Raw genomic sequence first — 18,189 nt, 5'->3', positions numbered from 1 at the left:
TAATTCTCTTAAATCATCGCGGACAAAGATTGATCGAACACCAAGAGTGCATCGTTGATGGGCGTATTTGCAGTCGTTTGAGTTCAAAATCGAATATAGAGAAGGAAAGCGCATGGTGCATGTGGATTTTTTATCGAGAAATCATATTCAGAAAGCCACCAATGCACTATGGGTCAAAATCCCAAATTTGCGGCATAATCTCTAAAAATGGACCTAAGATTCTGAAAATTTGCACAAATATCTGGGAGAGAAAGATAGAATTTCGGAAAAAATTTTGTGTCAATTTGACCACGCCTTCCTCCCGCCCCCATATAACCCTCCGTATGAAACACTGGATCTCAGAGACTATAAGAGATAGAGCTATAATTTTCGACAGCATTTGTTATGTTTGCACGCAGATCAAGTTTGTTTCAAATTTTTGCCACGCCCACTTCCGCCCCCGCAAATCAAAAAAATCGAATAACAAGCCTAATTTTAAAGCTAGAGTTACGAATTTTGGTATATACAATAATTACCATAGTAGTTATGATTCCTGAAAATTTTGTTGCGATCAGATTAAAATTGTCGAAGTTATTAAAGAAACACTTTGAGCAGCGCTGCATGAGAGAACTCATAAACACCTGCAACATGTATTGTTATTTCAAAAACGGGCAAAACGGGCAAAACCATTACTAAAATGGATTCTATAGAGATTTGTTAAAAATATTACATTTTTACCTTTAAGGCACTTTGAGGCACTTAAAAGAAAAGCTTCACAGAACACATGTACTTTTGTTAGAATAAGCTAGAACAACACATTTGCAACACATTAGTCAAAACAACACAAACATTTAGAAATATAGAAAAACGTTTAGTAACTATTAATTTACATACCTTGATCTTTATTTTCCATTAACACACTTTTAACTTTTAATGTTTGGTTCAATTGAATTACGAGCTGCAAGTCGTCAAAATTTTCGCGGGTTTTTTGTCTAAAACAAAACAACACTGAACAGCTGACTTTAAAAGCGCGCAAAAAATTAGGGGTATTCCCAAAAAATTTTATCAAAATTTTTTTATATCATTTAAGTATTCAAGATACCAAAAAAATAATTAAACAACACTATTTCAAAAAAAAAAAAAATCATTTATGCCGCATATTTGGGCTTTTGACCCATAGTGCAATGTTGAAAAGTCTTTAGTACCTGAAATGCGTGTAAATTTGGCAGAAATCTCAAGTGACTGGCTTGCTGCTGAACAGCGACAGGATTCTGAAATTACTGATATCATTAACATACTCTAAAGAGTTGACAGATGATGTTGCACAGATGTTGGGAAGAATGATCTTAAGGAATATGTGATAGTACAAATTGATGGTTTAACAAAATTTGTTTATTTGTTCCATACTTTAAGATTAGATTCTGACAGTTGTATTCAGGCAATGAAATCATCTATTTCTTTGTTCGGAATACCGCAGCTTATAATAGCTGATCAGGGTAGATGTTTTACTAGTGGGAAATTTTCAGAATTTTTTACATCACAGAAGATTAAGCTTCATCTTATAGCTACAGGAGGAAGCCGTGCAAACGGTCAAGTTGAGCGTGTGATGAGTACACTTAAGAATCTATTGTCAGCGGTTGAATCGAGTCATCGATCTTGGCAAGATGCTTTAGGTGAGGTACAACCTGGCTTGAATTGCACAGTTAGTAGTGCAACCAAAGCAAGGCCCCTAGAGTTGCTTGTCGGCAAAGAGGCTCGTCCTTTGGGCTTGATTCCACCGTATGATACAGAGATAAAGTAGATAAAGTAAACGCTAGAGATAGAGCAATTGAAAATATGAACAATCAAGCTAGTTACGACAATATAAGGTTCGATAAAAATAAAGCAGTAGTTGAACGACATAAAATTGGAGATTTTGTTTTACTGAAAAATAAAGAACGGCATCAAACTAAATTGGATGCAAAGTTTAAAGGGCCATTTTTGGTTAGTGAAGTTTTAGAAGGAGATAGATATATCTTGAAGTCATTGTATAATAAGAGAACTTATAAATATTATCATGAAGATTTGAGAATGATGCCAGATGGTTATGTTCCGAGTGAATTGGAGTGCCCGCCTGAGACTTGTTAAAATGGTTATAATATAACCGTGTGAGAGGATATGTTATGTGAAAAACAAAATGTCCATATAGAGTATGGAATGGTTGAAATGAAGTTGGAATAAACTGCGATAAGAAAATGTTTGTGAATGGCGGATGTGTTTGAGAATTCGAATGGAAATAACCTGGCGGATGCAAAGTTTATGCATGGTTGATATATGACAATATTTGATTGAAATGTATGAGTTAAGACGAAAGTTGGAACATGGCGTGTGGCGCTCTTAATCAAAAGGAAATCATAATGACGATAACTAGAGTCGAATTTTCGAATTGCTGAGAAGCTAATGGAATGGATTAAATGTTAAAATGAATTTGATTATGTAATGAGAATAAGAATTGAAATTTGTTTATAATGTTGTGTAGAATGTAAAATAATGAAAGATTATGAAATAAGAGTTACAGTACACGAGGACGTGTAATTGTCAAAATGGCCGAATCGGATCTTAAATTATGGTAGTCAGTGTAAAAGAATTAAATCAAATACGCGTACCAAGTGACAATTCTCGTCTCTACACTCTAACGGTTGTTTGTTAGTATACTTTGATCCTTCTATTCGCCAGATGGTCAGGATAGTTCGAAGCGAAAATGAGAGAGAGATGTTGCGTGAGGTTAGAGGTTTGAGAGAGAGATGTCGCGTGAGGATAGAGGTTTGAGAGAGAGATACGCATTACGATTGTTGAGCGTGAATGTTTGAGCCACTGCGAGAGACAGAGATACAAGTATGTTTGCAGCAGCATCTGGAGAGCATTTTCGGTATGCTAGAATGCTGGCGGGCAGTCTCAAGTTGGCAGTGGCGTGATCAATTATATTCGCCGTATACAATCTGTGCAATTTAATATGGAAGATCTTAACAACAATCCGACACATATATATTCTTGATCAGCGTCAACAGCCGAGTCGATCTAGTCATATCCGTCTGTCCGTATAAAACATTGGATCTCAGAGACTATAAGAGATAGAGCTATAATTTTTTTTCGACAGCATTTGTTATGCTTACACGCAGATCAAGTTTGTTTTATAGGGTCAAAGATGCTCCTTCTACCTGTTACATACACTTCCTGCCGGCACAAAGTTATAATACCCTTCTACCCTATGGGTATCGTGTATAAACATTTGTATGCGCAAATACGCCTACTTACTAGGGGTCTTAGTTGCGTTGGCTGACAATGTGGTATATTGTGCCGTCTATGGTATATTTTGAATGGGGTACTATATCGATATAACAAATATACCATATTGCATAATTTTAGTATTTTTGGTATGTTTTGAGAATAATACCGCAATTTAATGTTTTTATTCAAAATGGGTAGCGGGGTATCTCACAGTCGAGCACACTCGACTGTAGCTTTCTTACTTGTTAGAATGTGGTTTTATTGAAATTGGATATTCGCTATCTCATAGTTGATCACCCTCGACTTAGGGTTTTAACTTTTTTTTATATTTTGCTAATTATAATTTCTTGTCTACAGACCATGTGTGTAGCAGGCAGAGGAAGACAAATGATATGAGTATTTGTAGCCGGTTTCTTCTTTTATTGTATTAACAAAAGAATGCTCGTCAAAAGTTTGTGAACCAGCAACCTAACTTAATAAGTGTGACCACTGTGTGAATACAGAATGTGGGGATGGCGAAGTAGCGGTAAAACACTTTTATTCTTTTTTAAACTGTTGTACTTTCTTTCACACTTTATTCACAAGTGGAATTGTAACTAATGACAAGCAAAAAGTAAATATATATGTATGTACCGGGTCTACTAGCTATCGCTTGCGGTCGAGGCTTTGCAGATCTGATAGAGATGTGCCAATACGACTAGTCGGGGCGCACAAGTTAATCAACGCCCGCTTTTCGAACGTTTTGCACTAGGTGTCGATCAGTCGGATGTTGGCAGTCGGAAGAATGTGCATAGCGTACTTTGCAACAATTGCGGGAATTGGACCATAATATTGTGTGGCCTCGCTCGTGGCCGCTCCGTTCATGACCCGGACCTATACGTCCTTACGAGGACTCATACTTGATGGTAGAAATGTTGTCTTCCTTCACGATGCTAATGTCGCCACTTTGTTCGATTGAGTTCCTTGAGGTACTCGTCAATCCAGCGGAGACAAAACTGCTGCTGGTTGTTTAGGAAAGCGGCGGGTTGCGTGATTACCGTTCGAAAACAGAGACCATTATATTTAAATTTGACTTAAATGACTCTCATAGACCGCCCATGTGTGGGTCTGGCTATCATTGCAGTCTCATGAGCCATGAGGTCTGTTATTGCTTCCAAATGTATTGCCTTCGTGCTGAAGCACATAAAGTCACAGACGTAACCCTTCGTGATAAGGAACGCTGGACCTCTGAAGTTGTCGTTGTCGACTAGTTCACCTAAATCGATCCTGGTATATGTGAAGGGTCTCGAAAAAGAGAGCCTTTCTACGTGCAGGTTATATTTTGGGTTTGAAAATATTTAATCTCGAATCTCTTTTACAGAACTACAACACTGGACGATATTAGACGTCAATTATTAGAAACTGGAAAATATTTGAAAAACAACGAAATGAGATTTCAGGGACAAGAAATAAAATCAACTACAAAACCCCATTCTACTTTTCTTCTTGAAGACAATGAATGCGATGATGGCGATATTACTGGATATGCTTATGATAGTTCGCACCACTTAAATGTAAGTATTTTGTAAACTTAAATACACGAGCAAATTTAATTTGGCTAATCCTATAGAACAATGGTGGTCACGTGCAGCTCTGAAGAAAATCACTCACTGAAACACTTGTTATAATAGCTATCGTAGGATAAAAGTGTACTGTAACTTTGTGTCTACAATTATGTCTCAAAATCTTTGGAATAAATTTTTTAAGTATAACGAAAATTATGTCAGTCAAAAAGAAACTGAAGATGAATAAAGAACATGCTGTTTAACTGTCAGAGCATCATTTGAGGTAAACTCAAGTGAGCATGACGCCTGCTATTCTTCGGCTGTATAGAGGGCTTAGTAGAGATGATGCAATAAGGAAGATGTAATAGTTGTGATGAAATAATTGTACAGTGGTGAATTATAGAAGAAGAAACGCACCGTTTATTCCGACATCACAACAACTATATATATATATACACATATATATCAGCGACAACAGCCGTACGAATATTTTATGACCATAAGTAATATATAATTGCATTGATGTTATTGCGACCCATTCTTACGTGTTTAGTCAATTGCGATTTTTTATAGCTATTTAATTATTTTCTTAGTGCGAAATTATCTACATAATTCAGAGTTTATGTCTGCAATAATAATTTCTTCCTAATTGGTAAGAAAATAATGTTATATATAGGCAATTCTCTGGTAAATATCGCGTGCCACCAGCTTTACAGTGACAAAAAAAAACATAAACTAAAATAATTTTAAAAATAAGCGAAAGTTATTCTTAAGGTTTTGGAGAAGCACTATTTTTAGAGCTAAGGTTGATTTTATGAACTTGTTCTGTTTTACGATTTTTTGGTTTTGTTTGTTGAATTTGTTAATTTTTGCAATTATCAGCACAGAAAACAAAACAGAAAAAAAATTCCAAAACCATTCTTAGCTCTAATTAAATTACTAATCTAGAGTTATAAAAATAACCTTTTCTTACTTTTAAACTTGTTTCAGTTCAAGTTTTTTTTTGTGACTGTTAAGATGGTCGCACGCGACATCCCTTAGAGAATTACCCAAATACATATAAAAGCACTGGCTCCATACTAGAGGTGTGAACAATTTTTTTTATATAGACAAATATAGCTGATATAAGATTATAAATTTCTATTAGTGCAGTGTCTGTCCTCTTGCCTGTCAGGTGTTCTACTATTTGCGATTCCTTCTTTAATTGGCATGATCGCAGAATATTTGTATAAAATTGTTACCATTGAACTATTTTTATACCCGCTACCCATGGGGTTGATGGGTATTATAAATTTGTTAATTAAAAAAATAATAAAAATAAACTTTTAAAATTAAAAAAAAATTAAAACCAATGCTTTTAAAAATAATAAACATCTAATAAAAAACTTTGGAAATTTAATTCGACAAGGTGACAGCCAGTTCGAAATTGTTGGTAAAATTGCCAAAGACTTCAAAAATTTTCGGGTTTATGTGGCACCGCTGAAATTTTCGAATTGCTGTCACCGAAGGAACGAAGCATTGACCGATGGAGGTCTCTAGCCGTACCGGTGGAGGGTATCTTCGTTTCAGAAGTCGCATTCCAAGCTCTATTGCTGCTGGGCTTTGGGTGCCCCCATGGGTACCTTATACCTCCTCGTGAAGGGGATAAGGTCCCTTTTGTCCGCATTAATTCTGAGCCAAGATGCTTCGGCGCATGACTTAACTTCCCGCAAAGCTTATGTTGTCGGCAATTAATGTGGGAGTAGTAGGTCAACCCCACCCTGGCGAGTGCCACCTCGCACTTCCTTTGTGATGGTCGAATCGCCCCACGTGGCCACCACCCGCCTTTCGCTAAGAAGGCGGTTGACCCATCTATAGATCGCTGGAGCCGTGTTCACTGATGTAAGGACCTTCATAATAGCTTCAGTAGTGACGTTAGTGATGACGCCTGAAATGTCCATAAATGCTTTAAAGTGGTCTGCTTTTTCAATGGAGGCTACGATCAATCGTAGATTTGCTTACTTGCAGCATTGCTGGAGAAAGCCCATCTCATAACTGGGAGACTATGAAAGAGCTGCCAATCACTATTCTCTATTCCAATACATCCCGGGAAATGTGCTGAGAGCATCGCCTCAAGATTTTCAGCACTGCTCTCCGCTCACACTCCATCGCCTGACTTGAGCAGACCGGGACTAGAATCCTGCTTCGCCAGCAGCTTCCTCAGTCTGGAGGTGTCTTTAATGTTGTCCAGGTCCGAGCAAAAGGCTCTCCATGAGCACCTTTTGGAAGAGCGGAACATCTTCTTGTAAGACTTTGTCCGCCTTCTTATCAAGTTGAAACATGCTACTAAGCTCGCCACGAAGCGATGAGAGATCTGTATTCCACAAGGTGGCTTCGATCTTCTCGTCGGTCTGGAGAGCCTGCAAGACTCAAGGCTCAGCCGTAGATACCCTGTTTAATGGTATGTTAAACTGGATGTACTTGTGATCGGAGATGGAGGGTCTCTCTCTCTCTCTTACATGGTTGCATTGAATGCACTGCGTTCAGCCGCGATGGTTAAGTCTAGCGCGTTACGAGAGGTCGGACCTATACAGGTAGATTCCTCACCTCTGTTGGCTAGTTTCAGCTTAAAATTTATGATAAATTCAAGTACTGACTCACCCCTATCGTTTACGTCGGGTCTTACCCAAACGCTGTGGTAGACGTTGGCGTCCGACCCAATTATAAGTTGCTTGTTGGAGGAGCAGATCATGTTCATAGAGCAGGTTTGTCGTGGGCCATGTAGCAGGATGCTAGCAGCATACATCCTTCACAGCTCTCCAGCGCCACCATGGTTAGATCGTCATTGCTAAAATTAGGTAGTAGATGATGAATCCCTCCTCTAGAGCGAGGAGGAGCTCCGCCGAAGCCGTTTTCGATTTTTGGAGTTTGAGCTGCAGTATACTCGTTAAAAGGTAGCAAACTCGCGGGGGGCCCGTCTGCATGGACAGTTCCTCCCCCCGTCTCGTTCGTCAGGTTGCGCTGCAGCGTGGCTTCGGTCATACTCTCTAGGCCGAGACCTGCCTCTACGTTCCTTGACCTGAATGTACGCACTCCCTAATCCCCACGCTATCTTCCCGTTGCGATTGTACAAAAGATCACCACTGCACTATGGGTCAAAAGCCCAAATATGCGGCATAAATGATTTTTTTTTTTTTTTGAAATAGTGTTGTTTAATTATTTTTTTGGTATCTTGAATACTTAATGATATAAAAAATTTTGATAAAATTTTTGGGAATACCCCTAATTTTTTGCGCGCTTTTAAAGTCAGCTGTTCAGTGTTGTTTTGTTTTAGACAAAAAACCCGCGAAAATTTTGACGACTTGCAGCTCGTAATTCAATTGAACCAAACATTAAAAGTTAAAAGTGTGTTAATGGAAAATAAAGATCAAGGTATGTAAATTAATAGTTACTAAACGTTTTTCTATATTTCTAAATGTTTGTGTTGTTTTGACTAATGTGTTGCAAATGTGTTGTTCTAGCTTATTCTAACAAAAGTACATGTGTTCTGTGAAGCTTTTCTTTTAAGTGCCTCAAAGTGCCTTAAAGGTAAAAATGTAATATTTTTAACAAATCTCTATAGAATCCATTTTTAGTAATGGTTTTTGCCCGTTTTTGAAATAACAATACATGTTGCAGGTGTTTATGAGTTCTCTCATGCAGCGCTGCTCAAAGTGTTTCTTTAATAACTTCGACAATTTTAATCTGATCGCAACAAAATTTTCAGGAATCATAACTACTATGGTAATTATTGCATATACCAAAATTCGTAACTCTAGCTTTAAAATTAGGCTTGTTATTCGATTTTTTTGATTTGCGGGGGCGGAAGTGGGCGTGGCAAAAATTTGAAACAAACTTGATCTGCGTGCAAACATAACAAATGCTGTCGAAAAAAAATTATAGCTCTATCTCTTATAGTCTCTGAGATCCAGTGTTTCATACGGAGGGTTATATGGGGGCGGGAGGAAGGCGTGGTCAAATTGACACAAAATTTTTTCCGAAATTCTATCTTTCTCTCCCAGATATTTGTGCAAATTTTCAGAATCTTAGGTCCATTTTTAGAGATTATGCCGCAAATTTGGGATTTTGACCCATAGTGCACTGGGTAAAGGTTAAGCAACCTTCAGAACGGACCAATCACTCGTCGGAATGGCCGGGTTCTGATTCTTAAGCAGGTGAAGCGCTCGCTCTTCGGCATTGACGGAATGTTATTCCTGTCCACCACCTCCACCTCCCATATGCCGTCCACTTTGGGGACGGTTTCAGCCGAAGCAACGTTGGGTCGTCCTTGCATGTCAGGATCTTGAGACCATTCATCCAGCCCGTGCCTTCAAAAGTAGACATTGGACTGTGTTGAGCATTCTCCTTCCTAACAAACAGTGCGTCGACCAGCTTGCTATGGTCAACCGGCGCAGCTCTGCACACATTTTCTCGTTAGGGTCCCATCTGTCGATGAGAGCAACAGCGAGTTGCGGCCTGGCAGTATCAGTCTTTTTCCTTGCTTAAGATTCTCAGCAGACCGTTTGCGCTTGCCTGCCAGTCTTATTTGGTTGTCTCGCATCCACGCATTGGCACAGGCAACCTCTACTTGTCCTGGGCAGACAAGTTTCCTACGCCACTGTGGGCCGCCGCCTTATTTTTGGCCTTCTCCTTCAGCCCGCCCGTGCCCCGCTGCGCAACCTTGGAGGTGCTGGTGATAGGCCGCGGAGACTGACAAAAACGTTCCTTCTCCACCGAGTCGGCTAAGACAACGGCACCCAAGCGCATCAACCCCAAGTTGTTGTTAGTAACAGTATTATTACAAGTGATTTAACCTGCACCCACCGCATCTGAGGTGTGACCGCTGGCGACACACAGAGAGGGTGTCTCTCTAGTTGTCACGCCTTCCACCGATGTTTGGGCTGACATTCCAGCCGGGTTAATTTTTTAAAATGCTCCGTCCTGAGACATTTTAGCTAATGTTGTTCCCGGGCGACCCCCATAGAGTTGTCAGTCCGATCGCCAGACACCTCGTAACATGGATTCTGCTTCTTATCTTCAGACAGACACGTGACCGAAAGACAAGAAGCAGATCCCTCAGCTAGAATCGGCAGTACCTGAAAGGTCGGCGCATAATAGAGATCTGCTACACGATGACAATGAGGTTATGCAGATCCTACCCAGCCAGCATCCTCGGGGAGGATTCAATAGAGTATTTTGCCAGCCGGCACCCCTCATAATTTCCCACAGACATTTTAACATAAATTGAAATTGAGCGGATGCGATTTCTGTCCCACCCCTGTATATTAACAATTATATTGTAGTATGTGCATATATCGAGGGTACACTGTACCAATACATAAATAATATTAAACAGCAACACTTCGTTGTTGTTATGCAAAACAATTTAACAGCAACACTTTGTTGCTTTACGTAAACATTTCAACTCGATTGGGCGTGAAATATGATCACCCACGACTGAGCTACTCTAAGGCTGATGTCAGAGTGCGAGCGAGAAGCGATGCGATAATATTGGGCGAGAACGAGCGATAAACCACTGCAACCCTTTTCATATGCAATCGCTCGAAAGATGTCAGAGTGAGAGCGAAGCGAGTTGCGAGTTCAAGCGAGAAAGCGAGAGCAAAGCGAGAGAGCAGTTTGCAACCTGCTTTATCGCTTCAACTCTCTCAGAGCGTACGATTGTTTTCTTGCATTCTGTGATTTAATTACCGTTTATTTTCAAACCTTACAAAATAACAATGTAACTCGCTTCTCGCAAAGCTCTCACTCTGACATCTTCTCGCTTTGCTCATCGCTTCGCTTCGCTTCTCGCGCGCACTCTGACATCAGCCTTAGTCAGCATTCTCACGCTGACTACTGGTAGCATGCGCATATATGCACATAACTTTCTCTCTCTCTCTCTCTCTCTCGCTAATATGCCTTATCGCATTTTCTTATAGTATATAAGACAAATATAAGATACATATATGTATGCAGCCGCTCTGCTGCCGGCATCGACGGCTTCGCCTCGACATGCCTTACTATGTACATAGGATAATATCATTTTTACAAATTATGAATAAATCAAAATTGAAAAGTAAATTCAAAAGCACTGACGTACTGGTGTGTTTCATTCACTTGAAAAACCTTTAACTGGAACGTATTATAATATGTATATGTTGACTCTTACAATATTACAAAGTGAGATGATATTAGGACTAGATTTACATTACATTAAGAAAAATTATATACATACATATGTTTGCACATCACACACTCATCATAGAGACAGATTAGGATATAAGCCTAGCAGACAGGTAGAAGGAGGCATCTCCAACCCTATAAAGTTTATATATTCTTGATCAACGTCAACAGCCGAGACGATCTAGCCATATCCGTCTGTCCGTATGAAACACTGGATTTCAGACACTATAAGAGATAGAGCTATAATAATGTTTGCAGGTAAATCAAGTTTGTTTCAAATTTTTAGCACGCCCAATTCAGCCACCGTAAATTGACAAACATCGAATGTCAAGCGTAATTTTAGAGCTAGAGTCATAAATTTTGGTATATACAAAAATAACTATAGTAATTGTGATTCTTGATTTGGTTGCGATCAGATAAAAATTGTGGAAGTTATTAAGGAAATATTTTTGTATGGGCAAAAACGCATACTTACTAAGGGACGTAGTTGCTTTGGCTGACAATCTGGTATTCTTTTCAGTATAGTATATATCTTTTCTCTATAGTATATATTGAGTGTAGTACCACATCAATATACCAAATATACAATTTAGTATATTTAAGACATATTTGTTGTATATTAAATTAGTATAATTTGAATTAAAAATACCGCAATATGTTGCTTTTATTCAAAATGGGTAGCGGGTACCTCACAGTCCATCACACTCGACTGTAGCATTCTTACTTGTTTTTATTTAATTTTGCAGGGATCCAAATGAACTTTAAAATGCGAATTTGCTAAAACAACATTAATTAAATACATTTAGTGCGCATTTCTTAAGTATGTTACATTAAAATATTTTAAAACATAATTGTAAATAAATTTTGAAAATTTTAACCTTATTGTAAGATGGGCGAGAAATTCTATCTTTATTTTATAGGTATATGAACAAAGTTTCATGTTTCTATCTTCAAAAGTGGTAATGATGTCAAAAAAGCTGTCTCTTTGCCCATAGTGAAAGAGTGTGAAAGTTAAAGTTACTGTCAACTTGATCATCAATGTTTTTATATTATGAAATAAGTTAACAAACCAATCAAGTCAGTCAACTATTGTAAATGACAAAAAATAAGTTAACATCCGGAAAATAATGGTGCGTCATTTAGCATAAAAGAGCATTATAATTTTCAGAGAAAGCATTTTACATACATATAGCCTTCTAAAGCATCAACTAGGTCTTTCGACCATAAACAGACTAATTGCATCATCTCTACTTAGATAATAATGACATTTGAACCTAGGTCCAAGCTTTAAAATGAGAAATTAGAAAATTCACTCTGCTACTTCATATTTTAAATTTATTTAAAATGTTTATTTATTTATTTAGATTAAAATCTTACTTCAAGAATTGTTTAGCATAGAGAAGTTCTCAAACTCATTATGTTTCATTTAGGTTTACAAGATGAATTATCGATTCATGTATGATACCCGTTAAATTTAAAATAGTTATATTAATTTTATGGTGGCTTCCTTCTTGTTTTATTTTACCACAACTACATACCTTTAAATTAATTTTTAATGTGCTTACTTAAAGTTATATCCACAGACTTTTTCTCTGATGCCGAGATTGTCATTAAAAAACACACACATTGCAGAAAATACTGAACCAATCAGTAAATCTGGTAAGATTTTAAAAAATTTACGCGTGCTAACATAAAATCCTCTTCAATCTTTAGGATATGAAACCAGTTACGCCAACTTTGAAGTCCACGATCCACCTGCAGAACATATAAATGCAATATTGGAGCCGACAAAATTAATCAAAGAAATTAGCCTTAAGGATATCACTGACATCGCTCTAACAACGCTCGCGTTTTTATCGTTTGGAATGTTTGTCTTGCAGGTTCTAATGTGTATTACAATGGTAATTAAATATACTATAGCACTTAGCATTGGAATCGGTAGTCCTAAAAAATCGTAACACAAATAACACATAATTGAGCGCGATAATCAGCCTAAATAAATTTATAATTTTGGTAAGAGTTGTTTAATAAGACAATCAAAAAATTTGAGTGAACCGCTTTTATTAACATTGGCAAGCTTAAATTTGACACAACAAAACATACTTCAAAATACTTTTGTGGGACTTTTAAAATACTTATTTATTGTAAAGTCCTTTTGGTATTTATTTTTCTGCCATATAAATATAATTTGTTCATTGTGCGAACGTAGGCGAGTGCAGACGTGTTTTCTTTTTTGTCTTCTTGTCGTGCAACGAAAATTAAATGAAAACAAAGCATAGTGCAGTGCAAGCTCTCAACAAAAATACACAGACACGAAAAGACGTTTAGTGCGATGAACTTCATACGTTTTGTGTAAACAACAAGAAGAAAATCAAAAACATTAAGCTATGAGTGAATTCGACACTCATACTGTGCTCCAACCTCAGCAAGACGAGCGTCGACTCTCTATGCAACGTAACAACGCATATCATTCAATCGTGTCAATGCAAGACAACGCGACCGCAAACCCAACAAAAACTAACCAACCGCGATCAATAACCCCAAGCCCGAGTAATGAACTCAATTCAACATCGCAAAGCAGGGCGCGTTCTTGCTCTCCTCTTGTTGGATAAAACCCCATACCCTTCCCTCATGCCAACCTGCTTAGCCACGGTCACCAGTATAGTGACGTCATTACAACAACTATAGTACAATGGTATCGACTGCTCGCGCAATACCATCTACCGTAACAACGGAATCTGCTGTGCAAGCAAATAATGCAGCACCTTACACCAGCGCGGTCTCTTCAAAACAACGTTCGGCCGTACAGACTGGTATGGATCGCTACATACAAATAAAACGTAAGCTTAGCCCGCAGAACGCTAGACTTGGTAATTCTGCTAAAATAACTCGAGGCACCTCAAAACAATCTACAATAGAGAAGCCCATAGAAGCAAACAGATTTGCTATTTTGGCAGATAAATCCGATGATATACCTCCTGAAGACATCGTAGGGGACAACAAAAAGCCTAAGCCGCCGCCAATTTACAATCGAGAGAAATGTTTGAATGCTCTCGTAAACTCGATACTGAATCTAATAGGACCAGACAATTTACACATAATTCCATTAACAAAGGGAAATATTCACGAAACAAAAGTTCAGACTAATACGGAAGTAAACTACAGAATTTTGTCGAAGTATTTAAACGACAATAATAAAAACTTTTAGACGTACCAATTAAAAAGCAGTAAAGGCCAGCAAGTAGTACTAAAAGGTAATGAGCCGGAAGTAACACCAGCTGAAGTTACAAGCGCACTGAAGGAGAAAAGGTTTGAACGAAAAAAATGTTATTAACATTTTGAATAGAGAAAGAAAGCCTCAACCTCTTTTCAAGGTAGAACTTAAACCCGAAACCAAACCCAAGCCTCTGAAAAAATTAAGTGCATCCGATTTTTACTCTCCAGTTCCTACTACACCGCAGAATTACGGTAGGAGAGCCGCATAAAAGAAATGGACCGGTGCAGTGTAATAATTGTCAGGAATATGGCCACACAAGGTCTTATTGCACGCTTCGTCCAGTATGCGTTGCTTGTGGGGACCTTCATGAATCTCACAAATGCCCAAAAAATAAAGAGGATCCCAGCAGCAAAAAGTGTGGAAACTGTGTAGGCAACCATACAGCTAACCACAGGGGCTGTCCAGTCCACAAGGAACTGAAAAGTCGTACACACCCAAGAGTGACCACTGCTCACTCACATACACCACCTATGAAATCTACACGTAATGTCTTCCCCCCTATAGCTGTTAAATCTTTAGCCAATAATGAGTTCACCGACAAATCCGCAAGCTTTGCAACTGCTCTAAAATTGGGTCTTAAAAGTACCGCTCCCACCAAGCCACGATCATCAGTTTCCCCTCATCAACCAGAAGAACAGTCTACGAAAAAAATTTAAACAATGATATGTGATCTTCAACAAAGTATGATGGAGTTCATGTCATTCATGCAGAAAACTATGCAAGATCTTATGCGAAACCAGAACGTTTTGATTGAGCTGCTTGTTGCTCAAAAACAGACTAAGTAATCAATGGCTCCACTCCGTATATCACTGTGGAACGCCAACGGCGTCTCACAGCGCAAACTCGAGCTAACTCAATTCCTTAATAATAACCATATCGATGTAATGCTACTCGCAGAAACTCATGTTACAAATAAATATAATTTCCAAATTCGAGGCTACCTCTTCTACAACACGAATCACCCAGACGGGAAAGCACATGGAGGCACTGGGATTCTGATTAGAAATCGCATCAAGCACTGCTTCCACAATAGCTTCGCCACTAACTTCATGCAAGCTACATCTATAGATATACAAATAGATTCCCGATCCTTAAAGCTTGCCGCCGTATACTGTCCCCCTCGGTTTACAATATCCGAATCCCAATTCATGGACTATTTCAACTCTCTGAGCGAACAATTTATAGCAGCAGGAGACTTCAATGCCAAGCATACGCACTGGGGATCTCGACTTAAGACTCCAAAGGGAAGGCAGTTGTACAATGCAATAATAAAAGCAAGCAACAAGCTAGACTGTGACTCGAAAGGGAATGCAGCTGTACAATGCAATAATAAAAGCAAGCAACAAGCTAGACTGTGTGTCACCTGGGACACCTACATATTGGCCAACAGATCCTAGAAAACTGCCAGACTTGATAGATTTTGCAGTCACAAAAAAACGTTCCTCGCAACCTGATAAGTGCCAACTCCTTATCAGATCTATCGTCTGATCACTCGCCTGTACTTCTTCAACTTAATATACATCCAGTTGCGGTAGATAAACCATTCAGACTAATAACGAATAAAACCAATTGGCTTAAGAACAAAAAATATATGTATAAGTTCGCATATTGAGTTGAATCCACGTTTGAATGAGCACCAATCGAATCTGCAATGCCAATAAGGACATCCACTGGCAACTGGGCTCGCAGCGACGAAAAAAGAGCCGAAAGATTTGCAGAGCATCTTCAAAATGTATTTCAGCCCAATACATCATCAAACGGGATCTCACTGCCAGCAATATCAGATATCGACACATCGACGTATGAACCTATTGTATTTAGGCCACATGAGTTACTCAAAATCATAAACGAACAACTCAACCAAAAAAAAAAAATCTCCAGGATGCGACCTAATATCACCAAAAATGATTATTGAACTTCCTTTCTGTGCTGTTCGAGCTATTTGCCAACTCTTCAATGCAATAACGAGACATGGATACTTCCCAGAGGGATGGAAAAAGTCGATCATTATAATGATACCAAAACCTGGCAGACCGAACATTTGTTCATCATATAGACCAATTAGTTTACTAACGTGTCTATCAAAACTCTTTGAAAAATGCTTCTTGGCACACATTACCCCATATCTCAGAACACACATCAAAATCCCGACTCATCAATTCGGTTTTCGAGAAAAACACGGAATCATTGAGCAAATCAACCGCATAACATCAGAAATCCGAAATGCATTCGAACAAAGGGAGTACTGCACTGCGACATTTCTGGACGTATCACAAGCTTTCGACAGAGTACGGTTAGAAGGTTTAATACACAAAATTACAGAAATGCTCCCAACCAACACTCACAAACTTCTGAAGTCATACCTTTACAACTGGAAATTCTCAGTAAGATGTAATTCAGCCATGTCCGATGACTACATCATTAGAGCCGGAGTTCCTCAAGGCAGCGTGCTTGGGCCAAACACTTTACCTTATCTACACTGCGGACATCCCAACGAGCAGGAAACTAACCACATCCAAGCCCCAAGCAAGCAACGGCGCATCTTGCTATACACCTGGTGGCAGTGGAGAAATGGCTATGCGACTGGCGAATCAAAGTTAACGAACAAAAATGCAAACACGTAACGTTCACTCTTAACAGGCAAGACTGCCCTCCACTTATTCTAAACAACACAGTGGTTCCGATAGCAAATGTAGTAAAATATCTTGGCGTACACATCGATAGACGGCTTACTTGGCGCAGCCACATTGAAGCCAAAAGAACACATTTAAAGCTCAAAGCTCGCCCCTTAGCTTGGACTACAAGGTACTTCTATATAACACCGTTTTGAAACCAATCTGGATGTACGGCTCTCAGTTGTGGGGGAATGCCAGTAACAGCAGTGTGGATATAATGCAACGAACTCAATCAAAAATTCTCAGAACCATCACCGGGGCACCGTGGTACGTTCGGAATGAAAACATGCACAAGGACCTTCACATACCACTCGTCAGAGAAGAGATAGCACAAATCATAACAAAGTACTACGACAGGCTATCAGTACATCCAAATCATCTCGCGAGAGCAGTCACGCGAGTTTCCAGCAGTTCTCGTCTTCGCCGCAACGACCTTCCAATCCAGCGCTAATTATTAGAACCACGTAGTCTCTATTCAGTTCAAATCAAACTGTTAGATATTGTATTATTTTAAGATTTGCAACCTTATTGGTAGACTTATAAAGAGAAGATCAAATAAAAAACAAACCAAGCTTAAAAAAATAAAAAAAAAAAATTTTAAGACTAATTATTATTATACCCGCTACCCATAGGGTAGAAGGGTATTATAACTTTGTGCCGGTAGGAAATGTATGTAACAGGTAGAAGGAGGCATCTCCGACTCTATAAAGTATATATATTCTTGATTAGCAACGACAATCTAGCCATGTCCGTCCGTCCGTATGAAACACTGGATCTCCGAGACTATAAGAGATAGAGCTTTAATTTTTTTCGACAGCATTTGTTATGTTGCACGCATATTAAGTTTGTTTCAAATTTTTGCCACGCCCACTTCCGCCACGCCCACTTCCGCCCTCGCAAATCAAAAAAAATCGAATCACAAGCGTAATTGTAAATCTAGAGCTGCGAATTGGTGTATACAATAATAATAATAGAAGTTATGATTCCTGAAAATTTGGTTGCAATCAGATAAAAATTGTCGAAGTTATTAAAGAAATACTTTTGTATGGGCAAAAACGCCTACTTACTAAGGGTCTGAGTTGCTTTGGCTGATAATCTGGTATATTGTGCCGTCTATGGTTTATTTTGAATGTGGTACTATATCGATATACCAAATATACTATTCGGTATAACTATTCGGCGTGTTTTGAAAATAAAACCGCAATATTTTGCTTTTATTCAAAATGGGTAGCGGGTATCTCACAGT

General features: G+C 38.6%; 1 protein-coding gene across 1 annotated transcript in view; it reads left to right on the top strand.

Moving 5' to 3' along the window:
• Positions 1-18,189, top strand: part of LOC132787723 (uncharacterized) — a 78,857-nt gene that overhangs the window by 11,861 nt on the left and 48,807 nt on the right. The window contains exons 3-5 of the mRNA XM_060795002.1: positions 4,607-4,799; positions 12,563-12,650; positions 12,705-12,892. Of these exons, the coding sequence (XP_060650985.1) occupies positions 4,607-4,799; positions 12,563-12,650; positions 12,705-12,892 (469 nt within the window). The remainder of the gene's footprint in view (positions 1-4,606; positions 4,800-12,562; positions 12,651-12,704; positions 12,893-18,189) is intronic.

The sequence above is a fragment of the Drosophila nasuta genome, chromosome 2R (genome assembly GCF_023558535.2).
Source record: "Drosophila nasuta strain 15112-1781.00 chromosome 2R, ASM2355853v1, whole genome shotgun sequence".
NCBI lineage: Eukaryota > Metazoa > Arthropoda > Insecta > Diptera > Drosophilidae > Drosophila > Drosophila nasuta.
This window is presented reverse-complemented; position numbering and strand designations above follow the sequence as displayed.